This window comes from Mixophyes fleayi, chromosome 3 (assembly GCF_038048845.1).
Source record: "Mixophyes fleayi isolate aMixFle1 chromosome 3, aMixFle1.hap1, whole genome shotgun sequence".
Taxonomy (NCBI): Eukaryota; Metazoa; Chordata; class Amphibia; order Anura; family Limnodynastidae; genus Mixophyes; species Mixophyes fleayi.
Window position 1 is genome coordinate 121,686,382 of NC_134404.1, and position 19,119 is coordinate 121,705,500.

The 19,119-nt window shown below is 41.1% G+C and overlaps 1 protein-coding gene across 1 annotated transcript in view; it reads left to right on the top strand.

Annotated features, from left to right (window-relative positions):
* The window catches only part of LOC142143180 (putative cation-transporting ATPase 13A4), a 149,130-nt gene that overhangs the window by 96,711 nt on the left and 33,300 nt on the right, over nucleotides 1-19,119 (top strand). Inside the window, exons 24-27 of the mRNA XM_075200889.1 lie at nucleotides 8,173-8,282; nucleotides 10,039-10,135; nucleotides 10,472-10,544; nucleotides 10,700-10,874. Coding sequence (XP_075056990.1) covers nucleotides 8,173-8,282; nucleotides 10,039-10,135; nucleotides 10,472-10,544; nucleotides 10,700-10,874 — 455 coding nt within the window. The remainder of the gene's footprint in view (nucleotides 1-8,172; nucleotides 8,283-10,038; nucleotides 10,136-10,471; nucleotides 10,545-10,699; nucleotides 10,875-19,119) is intronic.

A 19,119-nucleotide genomic window follows, 5' to 3' on the forward strand; every position in this document is an offset into this window, starting at 1 on the left:
TCTGCAAAAGCATAAGTCCGAGATTTAACAAAGAAGATAATTTGTGCATACAGCAATTGATTTTAATTGATTTTATATTTCGCTTATTTTAACCAACCTTGAATAAAAGTTATATTTTAATATTAAAGAAGCCAGTGCACCTAACACAAACTTTCTTTCTTTCTTGCTTGATATATATTATCAGTTTAGGTAGCACCCCGTATATATAGAATGATTATAAAATCTAATTATGAGGTCATAATGGGTTTAAGCTTCTATGATTAGTGCGACAGCATTCCCTCTTTTCTCTATTGTTGAGCAGTTCCAGCTTTAAGGAAAAAGATCTGAAAAAGGCATAGACCACGGCTAGCCAGGTGCTGAAGGTTTGTTCTGGGAATCTGGCATTTAGCATCACGATGCTGGAGTATGAGTGCATTTGGACAGAAATGTGACAGTCTTCACCGTTACCTTTTTCCCCAAGCAGTTTGAAAATGAGTGTGATCTGAATGGAGCTGAACTAACCTTCGCCACCAAGCCATTTACTAGTGGAAAATGGTTTGTGATTGGTTGAGTGTGGAAAGATTGTCTGACTATTTAATTCAATATTTTTAGCTTTCAGAAAAAATTATGGTATTGAAAATGTATCAGTGTCCTCAGGTAGAAAACATATTGTAATATTGTCCTACACTATACGGTAAATGATGACATATGGATGCATCCTGAGCAAAGATGTATCATATGCATAACATAACACTGCACTCAAATATGACATAAAACTTGTTTTGCTCCTGTCGGTACAATGTTATTTAGAAGTGGGTCGTTGTAAGGCTAGGTACACACTGGAGAATTTTCCGACCAATCTGTTATCTACAATGATTGTCCCTACGACTGAAGGTCGGCATTTCATGCATACACACAACACACGATTTACCTTCAGATCTGTTCTCTTCATCTGGTACTGTAGTTGTTTAGAGAATGACAGCACAATATGCATTCATTCACACTTATTAACCATCTTGTTACAGCTATCCACATGTCATATGTCATAACGAATTTCGTTAACTTCTCTGACACTGAAATAAAATATTCAGTCTCAGAACGAACACACAAATTATTCCATCTACAGCACTCTCTACATTTGGTCAGAAGGACATGTTTATTGCCGGCATCAGCTGAAAAGACCATAACTCTGTAAATAGTATGGAGATTGTGATCGTGTGTGCATACACACTACATTATAGGAAGGTGATGGAATGAGATTATTAAACAGTACAACCAAACAAATAAAATGACAATCCACACTTTGAAACGACTGTCGTTCATCGTGTAAGTATACACACTAACGAGATATGGGGTCGAGCTGTGATTGGGCCGATAATTGACTGGAAAACGTAGCCTAAGGGCTAGTTGTGTTCATATTTAATGGTTCTTTTTCAGTGGCTTCCAGGGTTTGCTGGGACTTTTAGTTTCAAAGTAGTACTCAATATTATTTAGACTATACACTACTATCACTCACTGCCCAAGGAAGTGAGTGAAGAGTAATAATGTTAATTAGCATGGTGCTGTGGGATGCATAATGTGTGTGTACCTTATACCTTATTGAGCCACCCTGTGCTGACTGTGCTCGGACTGGTTTCACAGTATGACAGGGGGACCTCATGCTGTGGGGATTCTTGTTACACTCTGTACAGCTAAGCTTGCCATAGCCTAGTGCTTTTTGCAGGGGGAATCCACGTTTGTTCCCCTGCTTCACCAGTAAATAGCCCATCTTGAGGCACTGGTGCAGGTTATTCATTTTGGGCGTGGAAAACTGCCCTGCCCATTTTATCTATTTATTTTATCATAAGCACTAAATCATAAGTATTAATGAGACATCCAGCACAACAATATTTGGTGGTAGAAAACAGTGCTGCATGTATAAATGTTGGTGATTGATATTTAAGCTTTGGGAAACCTTGGCAATTTGATATGATGTATTTTCTTAAAGCACCACTGTGCATTACATGAATGGCAGCATGGTATGTCTGTTAATTTAACGCTTGTTACGTCTGTATGAATAAAAATTGTTTAATCCTCTAACAAACTACAACCTAGATTCATTTTAAATAAACAAAACATCAATATCCACTTCTGTAAGTTGCCTCTTACAGAACAAATAAAATAACACCGTTTTAAAACTTTGTTATTGTAAATTGAGTTCACATGAATTGTGCTTCTGCATCATTTTATGTGATTGGTGTATTTGCATGCATACATACATGTGTCTTATGTGCAGGTTCATCCCCTCATGCTTAAAATTAGCTACAAGTTAATTTCTTAATCAATCTCTAATTCACCCACTATACCAAGATTTCCTTCTCTCCTGTGTTATATAACTGCCTTGTTACAATTCAATCACTTGACGTGTCTGTCTCAATCTTCCTCGTCGCCAATACATTGCGTATGTGAAAATAATGCATGTATAGCTTACACAGGACTAGAGAAGAGGTGAGGTACTGGTAATCCGTGAAACACATGAGGTTCGTATTTGCCCTCTCATTATTTTCTGCCTTTATTGCTTTTCCTAGCTACTCTTATGTCACAGTATGAGCACAGCGTATGCACATAGTCTATATAGCAAGTTAGTCCATAATTGGATGCTTGTGACTTCCTGCACCTTAACTAACAAAACCTACTGTTTGAGAAACACTACTATAAAAACTAAAAATTATACTATTTTAGGAAGGTAAATACGCACACTCCAAAGTTTAAAGAAGATTTTAATTTCAACCAATCAAGTAAAAGCATATTATGCCATTTACAGGGGTTCCCTGTGTCAGTGCCCCATCCAATTGTTTTTAAAGTGATTTATTTCAGACTGCTTTGGCCTTATCAGTACAGTTTAGGTTGTTTTGACTAGCAATGCGAAGAGCAGTAGACACAGCCTCACTAGATCAATGACCTGTAACAAGGATACTTTTAGGCAATATTTCCTGTGAAACATATTCAAGTAACTTCTGAGTCCTGAGTCACCACCCCATCTTGTGGGTTTTACAAGCTAAGGCTTCTGCCGACACAAAATATCCACCTATAGACATATTGGGTCTGACTCATCAAGGAATGCAAAGTGAACGCAGTTTGTGTTTTTTAAGATCGGAAAATCATGCACGTATGCTCGTATTCAAGTATAAGAGATTCTCAAGAAAAGTCTCCATTTGAATATCGGTATAAGTGCACTCTGGTTATACGATACGTGCCGTATGCACACAGACAGAACACATTGCAGGATACACACATGCATATGTGCAATATAAAGTCCCACCAGAACGCATGCAAAAAATAAAAAATATTAAATACATTAACACTTCCTAATCATGAATAAAAAAATCATTTATTATTTATTTTTTTACTTGAAATACATATATCAGAATGTTCTTATTAACTACTGTACATAAAAAAGCATTTTTACAGTTTGTATTAATTGCAAGCACCTGTTCTGGCATATATATGCGTCCGTCACCTTTGTGAATTGCACTCACATCTGCCCTGTAGCTGGTGCAAGTGATACGACTAAAAAACACATACCTCAAAGTTGTCCAGAGCTTGAATCTGAGGAATGTGCGTGTGACCGCGGCGTGCCCATACTGCTCATTGCTTATGTGCATACATCCCTTCCCTCCCACGGACCACCCTTCAAATCATAGCTAGTTGGAAATAGGATTTTTGCTTTTGAACTTGAATTGCATGTACTTACGCTCACTGGCATAAAGCCAGTTTCTGAGCATGTGCAAAATACTGCTGCAATGGGACTTACATCCCAAGAATAATCAGGCCCACTGTATTTATTAGTTCAGAAATGTCCATTCTGAAGTTTAAATACCAATTGTTCCAGTTTTTCACAATTGCGCAATAGGATTTTCGACGCACAGTGATTGTGTGTGTGGACATGGTGGTAGCTGTAGGGATAGCTTGGTGCATCTACAGCAAAAAGAAAAAATTGTTTTAAAAAAAGAAGCACTTGATTTTATCATTTCCTCAGAGATGCTTTTAATAGGATGTATTGTGTGCTCTCAAGAGCAATTTTAAAGTGGCAAATGTAATAAAGATAGTCACAATATCCCCTTACTCCCATGATCAATTTAAGACATAAATGATGCCAAACTGACCAGTATGTTGGAAAAGTTTAAATTAATGAAGAGGTGGTTCTAAATTGGTAGCAGGATGAAGTGACAATTTCACTATTACCACCACATGCATTGTAATGGGACCTCTGCAATCCCTCAAACATAGGCTTCCAGAATGTGTGTGTGTACCTATGTATGCATGTGGAAGGCAAATATGCACACTGGTGCAAAATGAAAGCTCTGTGTAGATGCATATTTTACAATTAATAACAATCTGAGGGTGATCTTTCCTTATCCAAAGGTAATAATTAGGCCATATGGAATCCAGCCGTCAGGCACTCATTTGTAGCTTATATATAGAGATGCTTAGGCTTGGTTCCCCGACAACTGAGCACAACCGAACTTAGCAGATCCGAGTACCGAGCTGAGCCGGCTAGGTACTTTTGCGTTCCCGCGGAATAGAAAACATGGCAAAACATCAATGTTGCGTCATTGTATCTCGAGAGTTTTTGATTCTATAAGTACCGCCCTAAACAGCGATCCAGTGCCATTTCACAAAGAGACACAGAAGGGGTAGCAGTGTTCTTTAAAGTCTCCAGTGACATTCAGGAGAGCTTCATTGCTCCCTTGCTAATTGTGATTGCTGAAATAGAAATAATAGGTCCGGCAGGCTTGGTCTTCTAAATCTGCAGTCACATTGTACTGTTTCATATAGGTAACACACAAAGAGAAGAGCACCATTTGCTCCATTGCTAATTGTCATTGCTGAAATAGAAATAGGGTTGGCAGTGTTTTTCAAAATCTGCAGTAACATTGTACTGTGCCATAGCTCACCCAGAAATTGGAGAGGTGGCAGTGTTCAGTGCTGAAACAGAAATTCAAATAATAGGTCTGACAGTGTTATTAAAAGTCTCCTGTCACATTTTACGGTGCCATAGCTCATACAGAAACAGGAGGGGTGGCAGTGTCCTTGTCAATCTCCAGTCTTCAGTCATGATTATACTAATCCCTCTACCTCATGTGCTAAAGCCTATGTTCAAGTGCATAGTGGTTTAAGTCAGGGAAACCAAAATGTAAATAAAATGCTTGTACCTTTTTAAAGAAAAAAACACCTCTCTAATAAAGGTGAATGTTTACTGTAGAAAAACAAACATGCCATTCTACCCAAAATATTACCAAGCATACCAGCATCAGCTAGCTCCCTTCTCTGAGCTAGATCTCAGCACCTGTAATTTACAGTGTCATCATACTCACCCTCATCAGTGTGTACATCATCCTCAAACAAAACTAATTCATCCCCACTGGGATCACAGAAGTCTGTGTACTTTGATGTAATTGCCAATAATGGACTTCCTCATGAAATTTGCAGTTCATTTTACGAAAGAGCTGTCACGATTTTTGAGCATTTTTTTTAGACCGGACCGAATGTCAAAATGTTGTGCAGACTCATCTGCATCAGCACTGGGTATCTTGGGAAAGCTAAGTTTTTTTCCTAGCAGAAATTTCCAGAGAAACTGAAGGAGGAGACGTCATTGTGTCATGTACCACTTGAGCTGTCAGCTTGCTGACCAGGAGCTCATTGCATCTCTTGAGATCTGGGTCAGTTGGAAAGAAAGAAAAGACATAGCTCTGAAACCTAGGATCAAGCACACTTGCCAAGATGTTGATAAGTCTTGGATTCTGGCAAATCGAATAAAGTACTTAATATACAAGTTCAACATAATTAGCGGAATTGCGTTGTTTCATTTCCTCCAATTTCTCTTGCTGCTTTTCTAAAAGTCTAATTAGGGGAATCACTTGACTTAAGCTAACAGTGTCTGCACTGTCTTCACAGGTGACTACTTTGAGTGGTTTCAGCACCTTGCACAACACGGAAAGTATTCTCCACTGCTCTGGACTAAAGTACATTCCCCCTAAATTCTATTATTCTTGCAGCTGCTGCATTCTCCTACATGCTGTTGCAAAATCCCGAAAATGACCCTAAATATTTCGGGACACAGACAGCATATCCTGTATGTCATTGTCATTTTTTAAAAAGTTCTGTACAACCAAGTTGATTGTTTTAGCAAAACAGGGAATGTGATGGAATTCCCCCTCAATGTAATGCTCCAACAATATTGGTGGCGTTTTCAGAAATCACATATCCTCAGAATAGTCAAAGCAGGATAAGCCATGTTGCAATGACATCCCTTAGTTTTTCAAACAGGTTGTCAGTGGTATTGACTCTGACCTGAACCTTATCTCATCTCTGATAACCACCTCTCACTCCCACCTTCAAGACTTCTCTCGTGCTGCTCCTCACTTATGGAATTCCCTACCACGCTGAATCAGAGTTTCCCACAGCCTTCAAATCTTTAGATGCTCTTTGAAAACCCATCTCTTTTTTAGAGGTGACCTTATCCTCGATAACACTATCACACTAATGCACCCTCACAACTATCAGCTTGGCCCTCTTCCCTTTAGAATGTAAGCTTTCTAATGAGCAGGGTCCTCCATACCCTTTGTTTTCATATCTCCATTCATTTTATCTGCCTTGTCTGTTCTTGTTTTACGTATGTCTTGTTTTATGTTAGCCCTTGTCTTCCCTACTGTATGGTGCTGTGGAGCACTGTGGTGCCATACAAATCTACGATAATAATAATAATAAACCTCTTAGTGAAGCGGATGATACACAGAGTAGCCTGTCTCTGAAAAATGTGATGTTCTTGGGTACATGCTGCTGCTGTTCCTGCGGTGAAGGCGAATCACCAAACCAGTGGGCTGTTACAATCATATAGTCTTTAGTTTGTCCAGTTGCGCTTGTTCACATATCTGTGGTTAAGTGTACAATGGGTAAAATTGCATTTTGTAGCCCAATAATTAAATTTTTACGAACTTTCTGGTAGAGGTGAGGAATAACTTTTCTAGTAAAATGGTGTTGTGATGGAATTTGGTAACGGGCACAGAAGACTTCAAGTAACGGTCTAAAACCAGCTGCATTATTAGTGGATATTGAACGCAGATCTAATACTAGCATAGTCGCCATGGCGTATGTGATCCAATTTGCGAGTGACAGCTTTCATACTTTCTTCCTCTTGCAAAGGATTGTTTAACAGTCAATTGTTGTAAACTACTAGTAGTTTTCTTCTTAGTCTGCTTCTAGTTTGAAGATCCACCCCCAGCAGCAGGAACAGCAGCAGTGGGTCTAACGCTCAAAGATTCATCTGAGGGGTCCTGGATAGGGAAGGGGTCACCTCGCTTTAGATGGCTAGACAACTGATGTCAGGATTTGGGTCAAAATAATTTCACACATAAGGTGGATTTTTTGGTCTTATGCCCAGGCATGACAATGGCCTTCTTCTTATCACTGGCAAGATCTGCTCCAACTGGTGAATGACTTGCCACTGTTGGCTTGTTTTGTGGGGGGCCAATCAAACCAAGCACTTCAGCCACAAATGTGGCACTGCTTGTCGCTGGAGTGCTTGCTTTGTTAAACTGTACATGTCCTTTTCAATATCTTACATAAGGTTCGCCGGGACTTCCTAAGGACAATTCCATCTTTTCTTTTCTGCCACTGCAGTGTGGCAATGTTTCCTAGATGTGCTACTAACTGCCGTGTGTTTGTGTTATTGCTCTTTTGCCTAGTATCCAGCCAGGTCACTGCAGTCTTTGTTTGAAAATAATATTGTGACCTGTGCGGTGGTCAAAATTGACTGCAAATTACTTGAAATTGGTGCTATTGAGGTTAATAATAATGTAGGGGGAAAAAAGCAAAATTATGTGATTTTAGCAAAACAAAATAGGGATTTTAGAAAAAATAGGGAACCAAAACCAAAACACGCAAGGGTGGTTTTGCCAAAACCAAAACCAAAATACAAAGTTAATCCAGATCCAATACCAAAACCAAAATCAGAACACGGGGGTCAGTGAACATCTGTACTTATATAAATCCATTAACATCCTTGTTTTCAAAAGGCCTTAGATTATTTTAAAAGTAAACTCTCACACATATTCTTTACATATGCATGTGTGAATCATTATGTAAATACAGAATTAACCATTTTGGTTATTCAAACTCATGACACATTATCCATTTGTCTATCATTTAAAGGCACTTAAAATGGCTCATGCTGGAATTTCATTGTCAGAGTTAGAAGCATCTGTTGCATCTCCTTTCACTTCAAAAAATCCAAATATCGAATGTGTTCCAATGCTCATCAAGTAAGTTGTCATTCATTCCTTGTTATTAGAAAGGTTTACCTTAAACAGACATGTACATAAACATTATTGATTTTAAGAACAGTACAAAATGTTGTATCAGTGTTTTTGATTAAACAAAGGTACTACCATGTCTGAAAGACACTTCATTCAAAATTAATATATGGTAAAAGTGATGCAAATTTGTACTTTGGCAAAACTATTTTGCATTGCAGGGGGTGCAAATTTATAGTGTGTGGACATATTTAGATTTGGGAGGGGTTGTGTCCTAGCTCAACTCTAAGGGGTAAATGTATCATACTGCTCTTTTTACAAGTCGGCGGAAATCGGCGAGATGACAGCTTAAATTTAAGGTGGCGCTGCCTTGTAAAGGGAAGTTTCCCTTTACAAGGCAGCGCCGCTTTAAATTTAAGCTGTCATCTCGCCGATCTCCGCCGACTTGTAAAAAGCACAGTATGATACATTTACCCCTAAATCTCATTGTAAAACTTAGGCTGCATATTATTTGTGTGATATATGCTAAAAGAAAATGAATAATTACATTTACATCCCATGCTTTGTAATATATATATATATATATATATATATATATATATTAAGCAAGTAAGGGGAACAGGCAGGGCTGCCATCAGAAATTTTGTGGCCCAGTACAAATGTAACGGGCAGGACCCCTTCCTTCCATCTCTCATCCCATCCCCAGGCTTAAGTTATCCTTTACCGAACATTGCCTCCTTTCCATTCTCTCCAGTCACCCTCCATCCCTGGTTCTATCTAACCCCTGCAGTAGTTTACTTACCTGCTGCATCCATGAATTCAGTTCAGTGGCCTGCTCACCGCCCTTCCAATCATATCTCAAAAGCAACTGCTTCCTAGAGATATAGTCCCCGACATCCCTTAATTCACTGCGGAGGCCCTTCCACTAATAAATCTGTTTGGGCCCAGGAGTTTGGGGCCCCATACTACTTATAGGACCCATACTGCTGTACTCCCTGTACCCCCCTGATGACGGCCCTGGGAACATATGCCATCTCTTAGGGTGTCTATGGTAATGTATAGCAACAGATAAGTCACACAAGACCAAACTTTTGCAACTGGCCTCAGCCAGTTTTAGTAAGCAAAGAAATAACATTTCAAAATTAAACACCTTCTCTGTCTGGCACTCACTAAACATATGTCATTCCTGACCAACGCATCTAAACAAAACTTGAGAAGTATCAGCATAGTTTAATCACATCCAGATACAAGGAATTGCCCTTACAGAGATTTTGCAGCCTCAGTCCCCAGGCAGTGAGAGACTGCATGTCCAGCCTAAATGCTTTTTAAACACCCCTACACATGTGCAGTGCAAATGAGCCTACACTTAGGTTGGAGACCCAGAATACCTGGAATGACCAGATGAATGGAGACTGCCCTCTCTCTCCATTCATAACACCAGTGACCCTTACCATATTTTCCTACATATTGGAAACACACTTTGGGAAGCTTTTCCCACTCACAAAAATAATCTCCCTGGTTTTTAATGTACACCAACCAGAAAGTGAGCAGTCATATTGGGGCAACACACTGCTGTTGAGCCCTTGGAGTACAAGTTATACCCCAAATCCTTCCATTCTGCCCAGCACCACTGCCCAAAACAATTTATGTTTAATTTTTAATTGATAGATTATCACAGGTCCACTTAATGTGAATCAAATCATTCCATTTTGAATTAAGCTTTTGTGTCTATTACTATTAACCAAAATGTTGTTTTCTTGGGCAGGGAAGGCCGTAATACCCTTGTTACATCGTTCTCCATCTTTAAATTCTTGACGATGTTCACCCTCATTGGATTAACTTGCATTTTGCTTCTTTTTTGGGTATGACTTTCACTTTCCCCTACATAGAAGTACTTTCAAATCATGTCAAGCACAGCAATTCAACAGCAGTATTTCTTACAATGATGCTAATTTTGATATATCTATAATTGTTTCATCTTCTTATTAAAATATTTTTGCAATAGTATTCTCCAAGTTTTACTTATTTTACCACCTTGTCTATTTTAAAATGTTTTAACCATCATTGAATTAGCATATACTTTTTTCAGATATTGTATGGATATATGTTTCTATATGAGCTGCAAAAAGACAATTATTATTTTGGTCTGTACAACAATTCATATCTGTATAATATCAATTGCAATTTCCTTCTCACAGAAACAAACTCTCCTTGGAAACTATCAGTACCTTATGCAAGATTTGGCAATAAACTTTACAGTTACTTTAACTTGTGAGTATCCTTTTTTTTCTTTTATATTAGTGTGCTGCTGTTTATCTCCAGATCTTTGAGAAGAGAGAACTATAGACTGTGTCTGCCCTGCAGGGGACAGACCAATAACACGCTGTGTGCGCTGCAGCAATGTTTCTGCTCTGTTCTTTCTCTAGTGAGTTTGAATGGCCCAGCACCGAAGCTTGCTCCATACAGACCATCAGGACAACTTCTCTCTCCTCCTTTGTTACTGTCCATTTTTGTGCACTTTATTTTCACCTTGGTCGTTCAGACTACTGCTTTCATTTTGCTACAGCAGCAGCCATGGTTCAGTGAAACTGATGTCTTCAGGTAAATTCACTTATTTATAATGTGATGAGCATCTTTGGCATTTACGGGAGTGTGTCTAGTCTCAGGGCTGCAGTTAAAGCTTATTTACATAATATACTGCACAACTACATTCTGCAATAATTCATTGGTTTATGAAATTTCTGTTGACATGATTGTTGGCTATTTATGAAGCAAACCTGTGGAGTTGCAGTGCCAATACATTTATGTGATGGCATGCACTTATTTGAGAGCATTTGGTTTATTGCATCAATATTGCTGTGACAGTGCGGCTACAACAATTTGTTCCTTCTAATAGGAGGAGCTGGGCAGATCAGTATAAGATTTTTTTTACATATTTTGCAAGCTTCAGAGGGTGGATATTGCACATTTTGGAGGTGTTCTTCTCTTCTCCCCAAACAAGACATGTTTACACTTCCTTAGCGGTGTCAGTAATTGGGCTTTTGCACTTTAAACAACGCATTTTTTGCACTATCCAAGAGCATTTTATGGTCAATAGTGCATTTAGACTTGCAGTTTTTACCAAAGGTCTTAAAAAAACATTAACATTTACCAATGAAACACATGAAATGAATACAGTCCAACGTCATATTGCTCCAATGACTTATGGAAGACATGAATGTGGCTCAAACAAATAGTAGTTTTGTTGAAAAATGCTCCAATTAATGAGGGATGTGATCTGGCATGCATGGTGACACAGATTATTTGTTTGGGAACTATTTCCATTTTGGGTAGTGGGCTTATACGCTAGGCTAACAAATAGGTTAATTTGCACAAAACAAAAAGTGCTGCAAATAGTATTTAGTAAATCACTTTTGCAATTTTTCATAGTAACTAAAAGTTATTGTCACTAGAGATCCAAAAAAAAGTTTTAGTCCCCAAGTCTGCAGATGTATTAAGCTGCGATTTTTACTCTGATCTTCAAAATCGCTGGTTATCTATAGCGATTTGCTGGATTTTCAAACACTCCAGTGTTTAGCTAACCCTCCAGTGGCGCACGCAGGGGGGGTTTCTGGTTCTCCAGAAACCCCTCCCCTCCGCGAACCAACAACGGTACTGTACAGCAGCCGAGGCGCTGTCAAAGAAGCGTCCGCGGCAGTGCTGTATTGTAGTATAATACAGCACTGCCACAGATGCTGCTTGACAGCGCCGCGGCTGCTGTAGAATACAAACGCGCCGAAATGGAGCAGCTCCCTCTCGCAATATTTTTTTGTTTCCGGGGGGGTGGAAACCCTCCCTTCTAAATCCTGCGTTCGCCCCTGCTCTCCCTGTGTGTCCTAGCTGCATAATTAGTAAACACATCACTTTTACACTGTTTGTCTATAGAGCCGGAGGTCCCGTGGCTGTCAAAAGTTTAAAAATAGATAAATGTTGAAAAAAAGTGTGGGGTTCCCCCTTCTGAGCACAATTAACCCTAGTGCTGCCAGCGTACTGCTAGTTACTTGAAAATCAAGAACAAATTTGTGTGGGGTCAATTTTCACATAACCAGCACTAAGCAAACCAGTGGGGTGGTTGGCACTATAGCAGGGAGAAACGCTGCAGGGGTCCCCCTGCCATAATGACATTCCAACCCCAAGCTGTTCAGCACTGGGCTGGATTCACTAGGGAGTGAGGTCCGCAAAAAGAAAAAAGCCTCTAGAAATAACCAGCTCAGTGCTGAAAGCACTACGGCTCTTCCTACACCCCTGGGCGGTGGGTGTAGGGTAATATCGGCGATTATAATGTAAAAAAAAATAAAAAACAGACACCATTTTGGTTTGTGGAACTACAAGTTCTAGCCATGCTAGGGTGCCATAAACAGTGTGAGCATGCTGATGCTTCTATAACTACAAGCACCAGCATATGCATGGCAGCCAGGTCATGCTGGCACTTGGAGAACCACAAGTGCCAAAATGGCCTGACACCCGTGGCTGGCTGAGACCTGTAGTCCCACAAAACAAAATGTTTAAAAAACCACAACACCTTCATTAAAACCACATACTTTTAATAAAAATAAAAAACCAAGATGGCCACATTAACTGTCTAATGTTTCCGAGCAGTTGATGTCGTAATCTGATGATATCTGCTACAGATGGCTTCTATTCTCACTGTAACCTGCAGATTGTCCTACAGGAGCAACAGAGCTTTCATTTGAGGGTATCATAAACGACCGAGAAGCCATAGAACCTAACTAATTTTCAGGAATGCTTTTTTGGCGTGAACGCCACACAGATATAGAAGTCACAGTCCGCTCGTACTCCCAGCAGACTGGCTTTCTCCCGGACTAATGGACCTATGCTGTTATAATACACAGCAGCTTTGATAGCCACATCTTCACAGCAGTCCGGATTGTACATTAAGAATAGACACTCTTCTCTAACCAGCCATGAGGCATAAATCCACTTGCTTGACTGCCTTTTCCTCCGTATAGCTGATTTTGACTGCCAGTGCCCTGAGCACGTCCTCCAGTATTCACTAGCATGGAGGATCAGAACTGCCTTTGCCCTATCTAAGCCTGCTCAGGTTTCATACTTGACACTGCTCGTGGCTGGATGTGTATTTTCTCTAAACTGCACAATCCTGTCACACATAATTTTTTGCTGGCTGATCTCTTTTGTGCAACACACTGCTGACACCTAGGGCTAGATTTACTAAGCTGCGGGTTTGAAAAAGTGGGGATGTTGTCTATAGCAACCAATCAGATTCTAGCTGTCATTTTGTAGAAGGAAGTAAATAAATGAAAGCTAGAATCTGATTGGTTGCTATAGGCAACATCTCCACTTTTTCAAACCCGCAGCTTATTAAATCTAGCCCCTAGTCTTCACTCTGAAACCTGCAGTTGATTTAGACATCTAAATGTGGGCAACTAGGATGTGAAAATGCCAGGGCTCATCACTCCTCGATATATTTGAAAGTGTTTCTGTGGTGAAACCGCCTAGTTGCCCATTTCGGCTTACTTACTGCAGTCACCCCCACAGTGCCAGTAAACCCCTCTCCGACTCACCAGAAGGCAGCCGATTCTGTGGTCCCCTTAGGTCTCCCCCACTCACGGATGCTCTGAATACTGCAAAAGCATGGCACTCATCTTGCTGATTGGACCCTGCTCCCTGTACAGATAGCGCCACTTCAAGTGGTACATTTCTAGTAAGAGCGCTCTGACACCCGCAGCTGGATTGCATAGAATTCCTGTCTACAGCCTTATCAGTCAAGGCACACAGGTCAGTGGATGAGATCTGCTGTTGTATCCTCAAACTTCCCCCTGTGATAATTGGGCAAGTTAAAACAGCACCCTCACAATTTCCCCTGAACACTCAGAGTACACGATACAGTAATCCTTCACCCTCTACCCGGGACCCGATGTGCCCTGACTGACTTTCCAAATGCTATTGTGCAGCTCCACTTCTTTCCTTTCTGCAATCTCGTTGCTCCCTCTTTGCCTTCCATATCCTTCCGTTCCTCCGCTGTCATCACCATGTCTCAAAAGAACAAGAAAAATCCCGACAGCTCTACTTCCAACTTCATTGGGACAAAAAATAAAGGCTCCCAACCTTCCTCTGATCATTCAGACTCTTCACCAGCTTCTTCATCTCCAGCTTCTGATCTGGAGCCCCCAGATTCAAGCTGTTATGATGAATCTATTGGAAGGAGTGAAAGAAGCCTTTAAAAGGAACTCTCAAAAGCAGTTAACAATTTCAAACTGGAAAACACCTATCTAGGTCCCCGGACTGATACTCTAGAAACAAAAATGGACGACCATTGTACCTCGCAAGCGACTTTAGACAGAGAGCTATGCTGTCTGCATGAAGAAATTGAGGCTCTAAATTAAAAGCAGGAGGATGCTGAGAATCGCTCTCGGGTCAACAATATTAGTGTCTGTAATGTATTAGAAGATATTTCACAATCTGAGATTCAACCTTTCGTTCTAGGCCTTTTCACGCAAATACTCCCAAACCTGTCTGACTCCAACTGCATGATGGATCGCGCACACACCGTGCCTTCAGGGCCAGACCTGCAGCAGACCAACCTCCACGTGATATTATTGTTCGCTTCCATTACTACCACACCAAAGAGCGTATCCTAGCATCTACAAGGAATTCTTCCTTAATTTCCTTTAGCGACATGAACATACCGCTATTTGAAAACCTTGGCCCCTGCACTATTTAGAAAAGAAGAGCTCTTCAACCTGTCAACTAGATGTTCCTTTTTCAATCATCCTGAAACCATGAGATCAGAACCTCTAGTTCCTTGTGACGCGATGGGTCTGACAGCCATCATTTTCCCCATCTGTCATTTTAAACACTTAGAATGAAAGTTGCTTGTGCTTAGGTGAACATTGGGTTGCATTAATTTATTAACCTCATTTGTTACATAATCTAAGTGTGTATAAAAACCTATGAGATGGACTTAAGTTGACCATATTATTCTTAAATAAAGCCAGGTGGGTTACATGTATTCATCTGAACATTATATCGGATTACAACATGGTGGATGTACTGTTTCCTGACTAAGGCATCCCCCCCCCTCTTACAGACAGGAAGCTGAGATTAGCTGGAGCCCCTCTGACATCACAAATGACTGGAAGGGGTTAAAACAGGGAGGCTCTCTTACTTAACCAGGAATAAGTCAATCAGCAACTGGTTGGAGCAGCTATTGTTTCCCCTGGATCTGTTTCAGACTCCTAGTCTCCAAAACAGCAGGAGGGAAAGCCATGAGGGAAGGACAGCTCTCCACTCCCATCTCCACCCCCCTAATACCTGCCAGCCAATCCCAGTATCTGTGACCTGTGGATAACCCTGCAGGGAGGGATTCCACACATGGGAAATGTTGTCCCTTTAAGAAGGCCTGCAGGAGAGATTTCTGTGTGTGGGATTTTTGCTTCTAGAAGCTACTGGCGTTGGAGTTTTGACTGCTGCCCGTGTGCTGAGGAGGAATTTACCTGGAAGTATTGTGGCTATTGGATTACAAGCTTTTCCTGGACTTGCAGACTTGTCTGCTCTGCCTGGCTTATTCTATTAATCACGGACATCATCCTTCCCCTATAACTTGGACTGGTAAAGAAAACCTATTTTCGTTATAAACAATTTGGGGTTATTGAACACTGGGGTGTTACTGGGTGATGGTTGAAGTTTGGTGAACACTGGGTGTTGTTTGAATTATGGTTTGATATATATATAAGCTATTGTTTGCAGTTAGCTGTAATAAAGATACCGTTGTATCCACACCTTTTCTTTGCCTGTGTGATCCTGAACCCCTTGATACCAGGACTTTCTTCTGGGTTCCTACCCTAACATCCTGGTATCATCACAAATGGTGGCAAGCAGTGGGATCACACAGTCCTGATGTTCAGGTAGAGTGCAGGGGGTTGTATCGTGATACACCCAAGGCTCTGCAAAGTAAAGGTGCAATAGCTTACCAACACCACCTTCAATTTATAACTCAGTAGTTAACCAGTTGCTATAATGTCCAGATTGCCAAAGACAGTTGCAAGTGCCAAAAGCAAGAGGCAAGGGAAGATGCTGCCTAAGTGCCAATTTGATAAGGGGAGGCAAACCCCGCCAGTGGAGAACGGAAGATGGAACCGTGTCTCAAGGAGGGGAAATCACAGTGAGGTGACCCCTGGAAGTAAAATGGATGTGAGCTCTGGAAAGAGGAGAGCAGATCACAGCCCATTGTTGCAAAAGTTCCCAAAGGAAGGGATGATACAGTCCAGTACAACCAGGAGAAAGGTGTACTGGGATGAAGGACTGTGGGAGTGTCTGCAGGATGGGGATATGGATGTGTTGCACCACCCCACCACAATGCAGCACATTTTTGATTATTGGGATGAGGAGTGCCCAAAGATTATTACATGGAAAGGAGCCAGTCTACAGGAGAAATTGGAGAACCTGTTGGATTTGTTCCTAATGTTGAAAGAGGAAGCAAGTGCTTGGAAATTTTGGGATGAACCAGGATGGGATGATTTTACAAATGAAGTTATTTGTACTATGCAGGATCTGGCCAGGGGAAAACCTAGTTACAACCATAATCAGCAGTACCTGTATGATATGTGCTTGGCAACCAAGATAGATGGAAGCAAGGACCAAAATAGGCTGCTGGAACCTAGAGAGATGTTTGAGGAGCCCCCCACAAATTTAATCCTTGAATCATCCCCATTAGAGGATTACACAGACCCACTGGAAACAATGAGCATGGAGGAATTGATTGTAGAATGTCAGATTAGAGGTGTACCGTACCTGTACTGCACGCATAAGGATATCCTCCAACGTCTTTTAAAGGATCAGGAGAATCCCAGCAATGCCTTTAGTGTCTATAGGAAATGGATACTGACTTTAGGTCCCCACATACCCCTTTGGGAACAAATGCAATGTCTGCAACAGAGTTTTGAAGAAGCAGAGGACCAGGTATTGCTACAAGGACTCACTGACACTGAAATGTGGCAGGATCAGTGTTATCAAATAAATACTGAGAAACGCCAATTACAATCTCTTTTGTCACATACTAAAAAAGGTGTTTCTCAGTCTGGTAATCAGGGGGAGGCCAACCAAAGAACAGAAACATTGAGGGGTATTAGTCCAAAGCCACACGAGAATTTGTGCTACCTGTTTCCTTTTGCTGATTTAGAGGACAGTGATTTCATGCTGCATGATCAATGGTACTCCCAAGACAGCACCCTTGGGACAAGCACTTATCGAGAAATGTTTTTGCCCTCCAGTTTAAGGAAGAGTATCATAACCTACAACTGCTCTTCTGCTCCCGCTGACCACCGTAACCAACAGGGGGAGGTCAATCCCACCGGATTATACACAGCTGCCCAAGCTACCATCTTGGGGGAGGCTGGAGAAGAACTGTTTGGTGAGGATGTTGTACCTCTGAGTAATCAGAAAGGACTAGGAGAGATCCTCCTATTTGGTGACTTGGATGGAAAAGAACTACCATGTAAGTACCAGTACCATGTAGCATCTTGTGATAATCTGCCAGAGCTACTGGCACCTGAGACTGTGTATGAGTCAGCCCAGAATTGCAGAAAAGGCCAGTTATTCACCCCTGTTGTGTCTGAAAACGTGTTACCCATTGAAGTAATGCAGGATAGCACATGTGTGCTCTCCAATGCAAATGATGTGCAGCTGTACCCGTGTCTGACAGAAAAGAAAGATAAGCCTGCTCAACATATGATCTCAGCAGAAATCATTATTACAGATTATATGACAGAATTAAAAGGAGAGGAAAAAGGAATTGTTATGCCAGGGGTCAAAAGGGAGAACACAAAGAGTGACAATCAGTTAGTCCCTACAACAAAGGACAATGGGAAGGAAATAGAAGTGATAATTGGAAGTGGCCCTGTTAAGGATTCTGGAGAGTCACATTCCTCTCCTTTAGAAGACCTCACAGTTCTGAAAATTACCCTGAGTGGAACAGAATGGGGTGTCCTTACAGGAACTGTGCAAAAGGTGTCTGAACATGATCAGGGAACTGGACTCCTGGATTACCACCCAGGAGATTTTCCTTCTCCAGGAAAGCACATTAACAGAACTGTAAGTACTTCTTCAAAGATAATTAACACTGCTGACATACAAGGGAAGGCTGAAGAGGTAAATGGAGAAAACAGTAATATGCTTGGCTTAGTACTTCTGAAACATCAATTGAGCCCTATTAATCTCCAAACTACAGACTCGCAGGAGATCAGAATGTCACAGGCTAAAAATAAAAGTGGCAAAAAGCCACCCAGGAAAAGTTCTGTTAAAACCTGCTTATCCTGTCCTTTGTCCAGTAAACAGAAAGGAAGCAGGAAAAAGAAGTGGGGATCCCAGCTGTTACAAGTCAATTTAGCTGGACACTCCAGGTTATTACCCCTGTGCAACCCAATCATGGAAAATGACTCCAGTGACCCAATACAGGAGTTTGCTGGAAGTACCTGGGATAACAAGGATGCAGTTACAGATCCAACATCTTCATTGGATATCGTGGATCCTCAAACTGAACCTACTCTTTTGCAGCTTTCACTTATGGAAGTGGGGGAGGAGGGAGATACTCACTACCCTGATGCGCCAGAGGGGAAGGTGTTAGTGCCCACTGTGGAGATTGATGTGGGGGAGGGGGGAACTTTGCAAAAAGATGGATACATGCAGCTGGATGGGAATAAAGCGGTAAACTCCAAGTGGTATTATCAAACTTATTTGGATGCTTTAATATTCTGCCTATTCTATGTGGGTGGGAGATTGCATCACCCAGGGAGGAAGACTGAACTAAAATTATGGGAGAGTGCGAGAA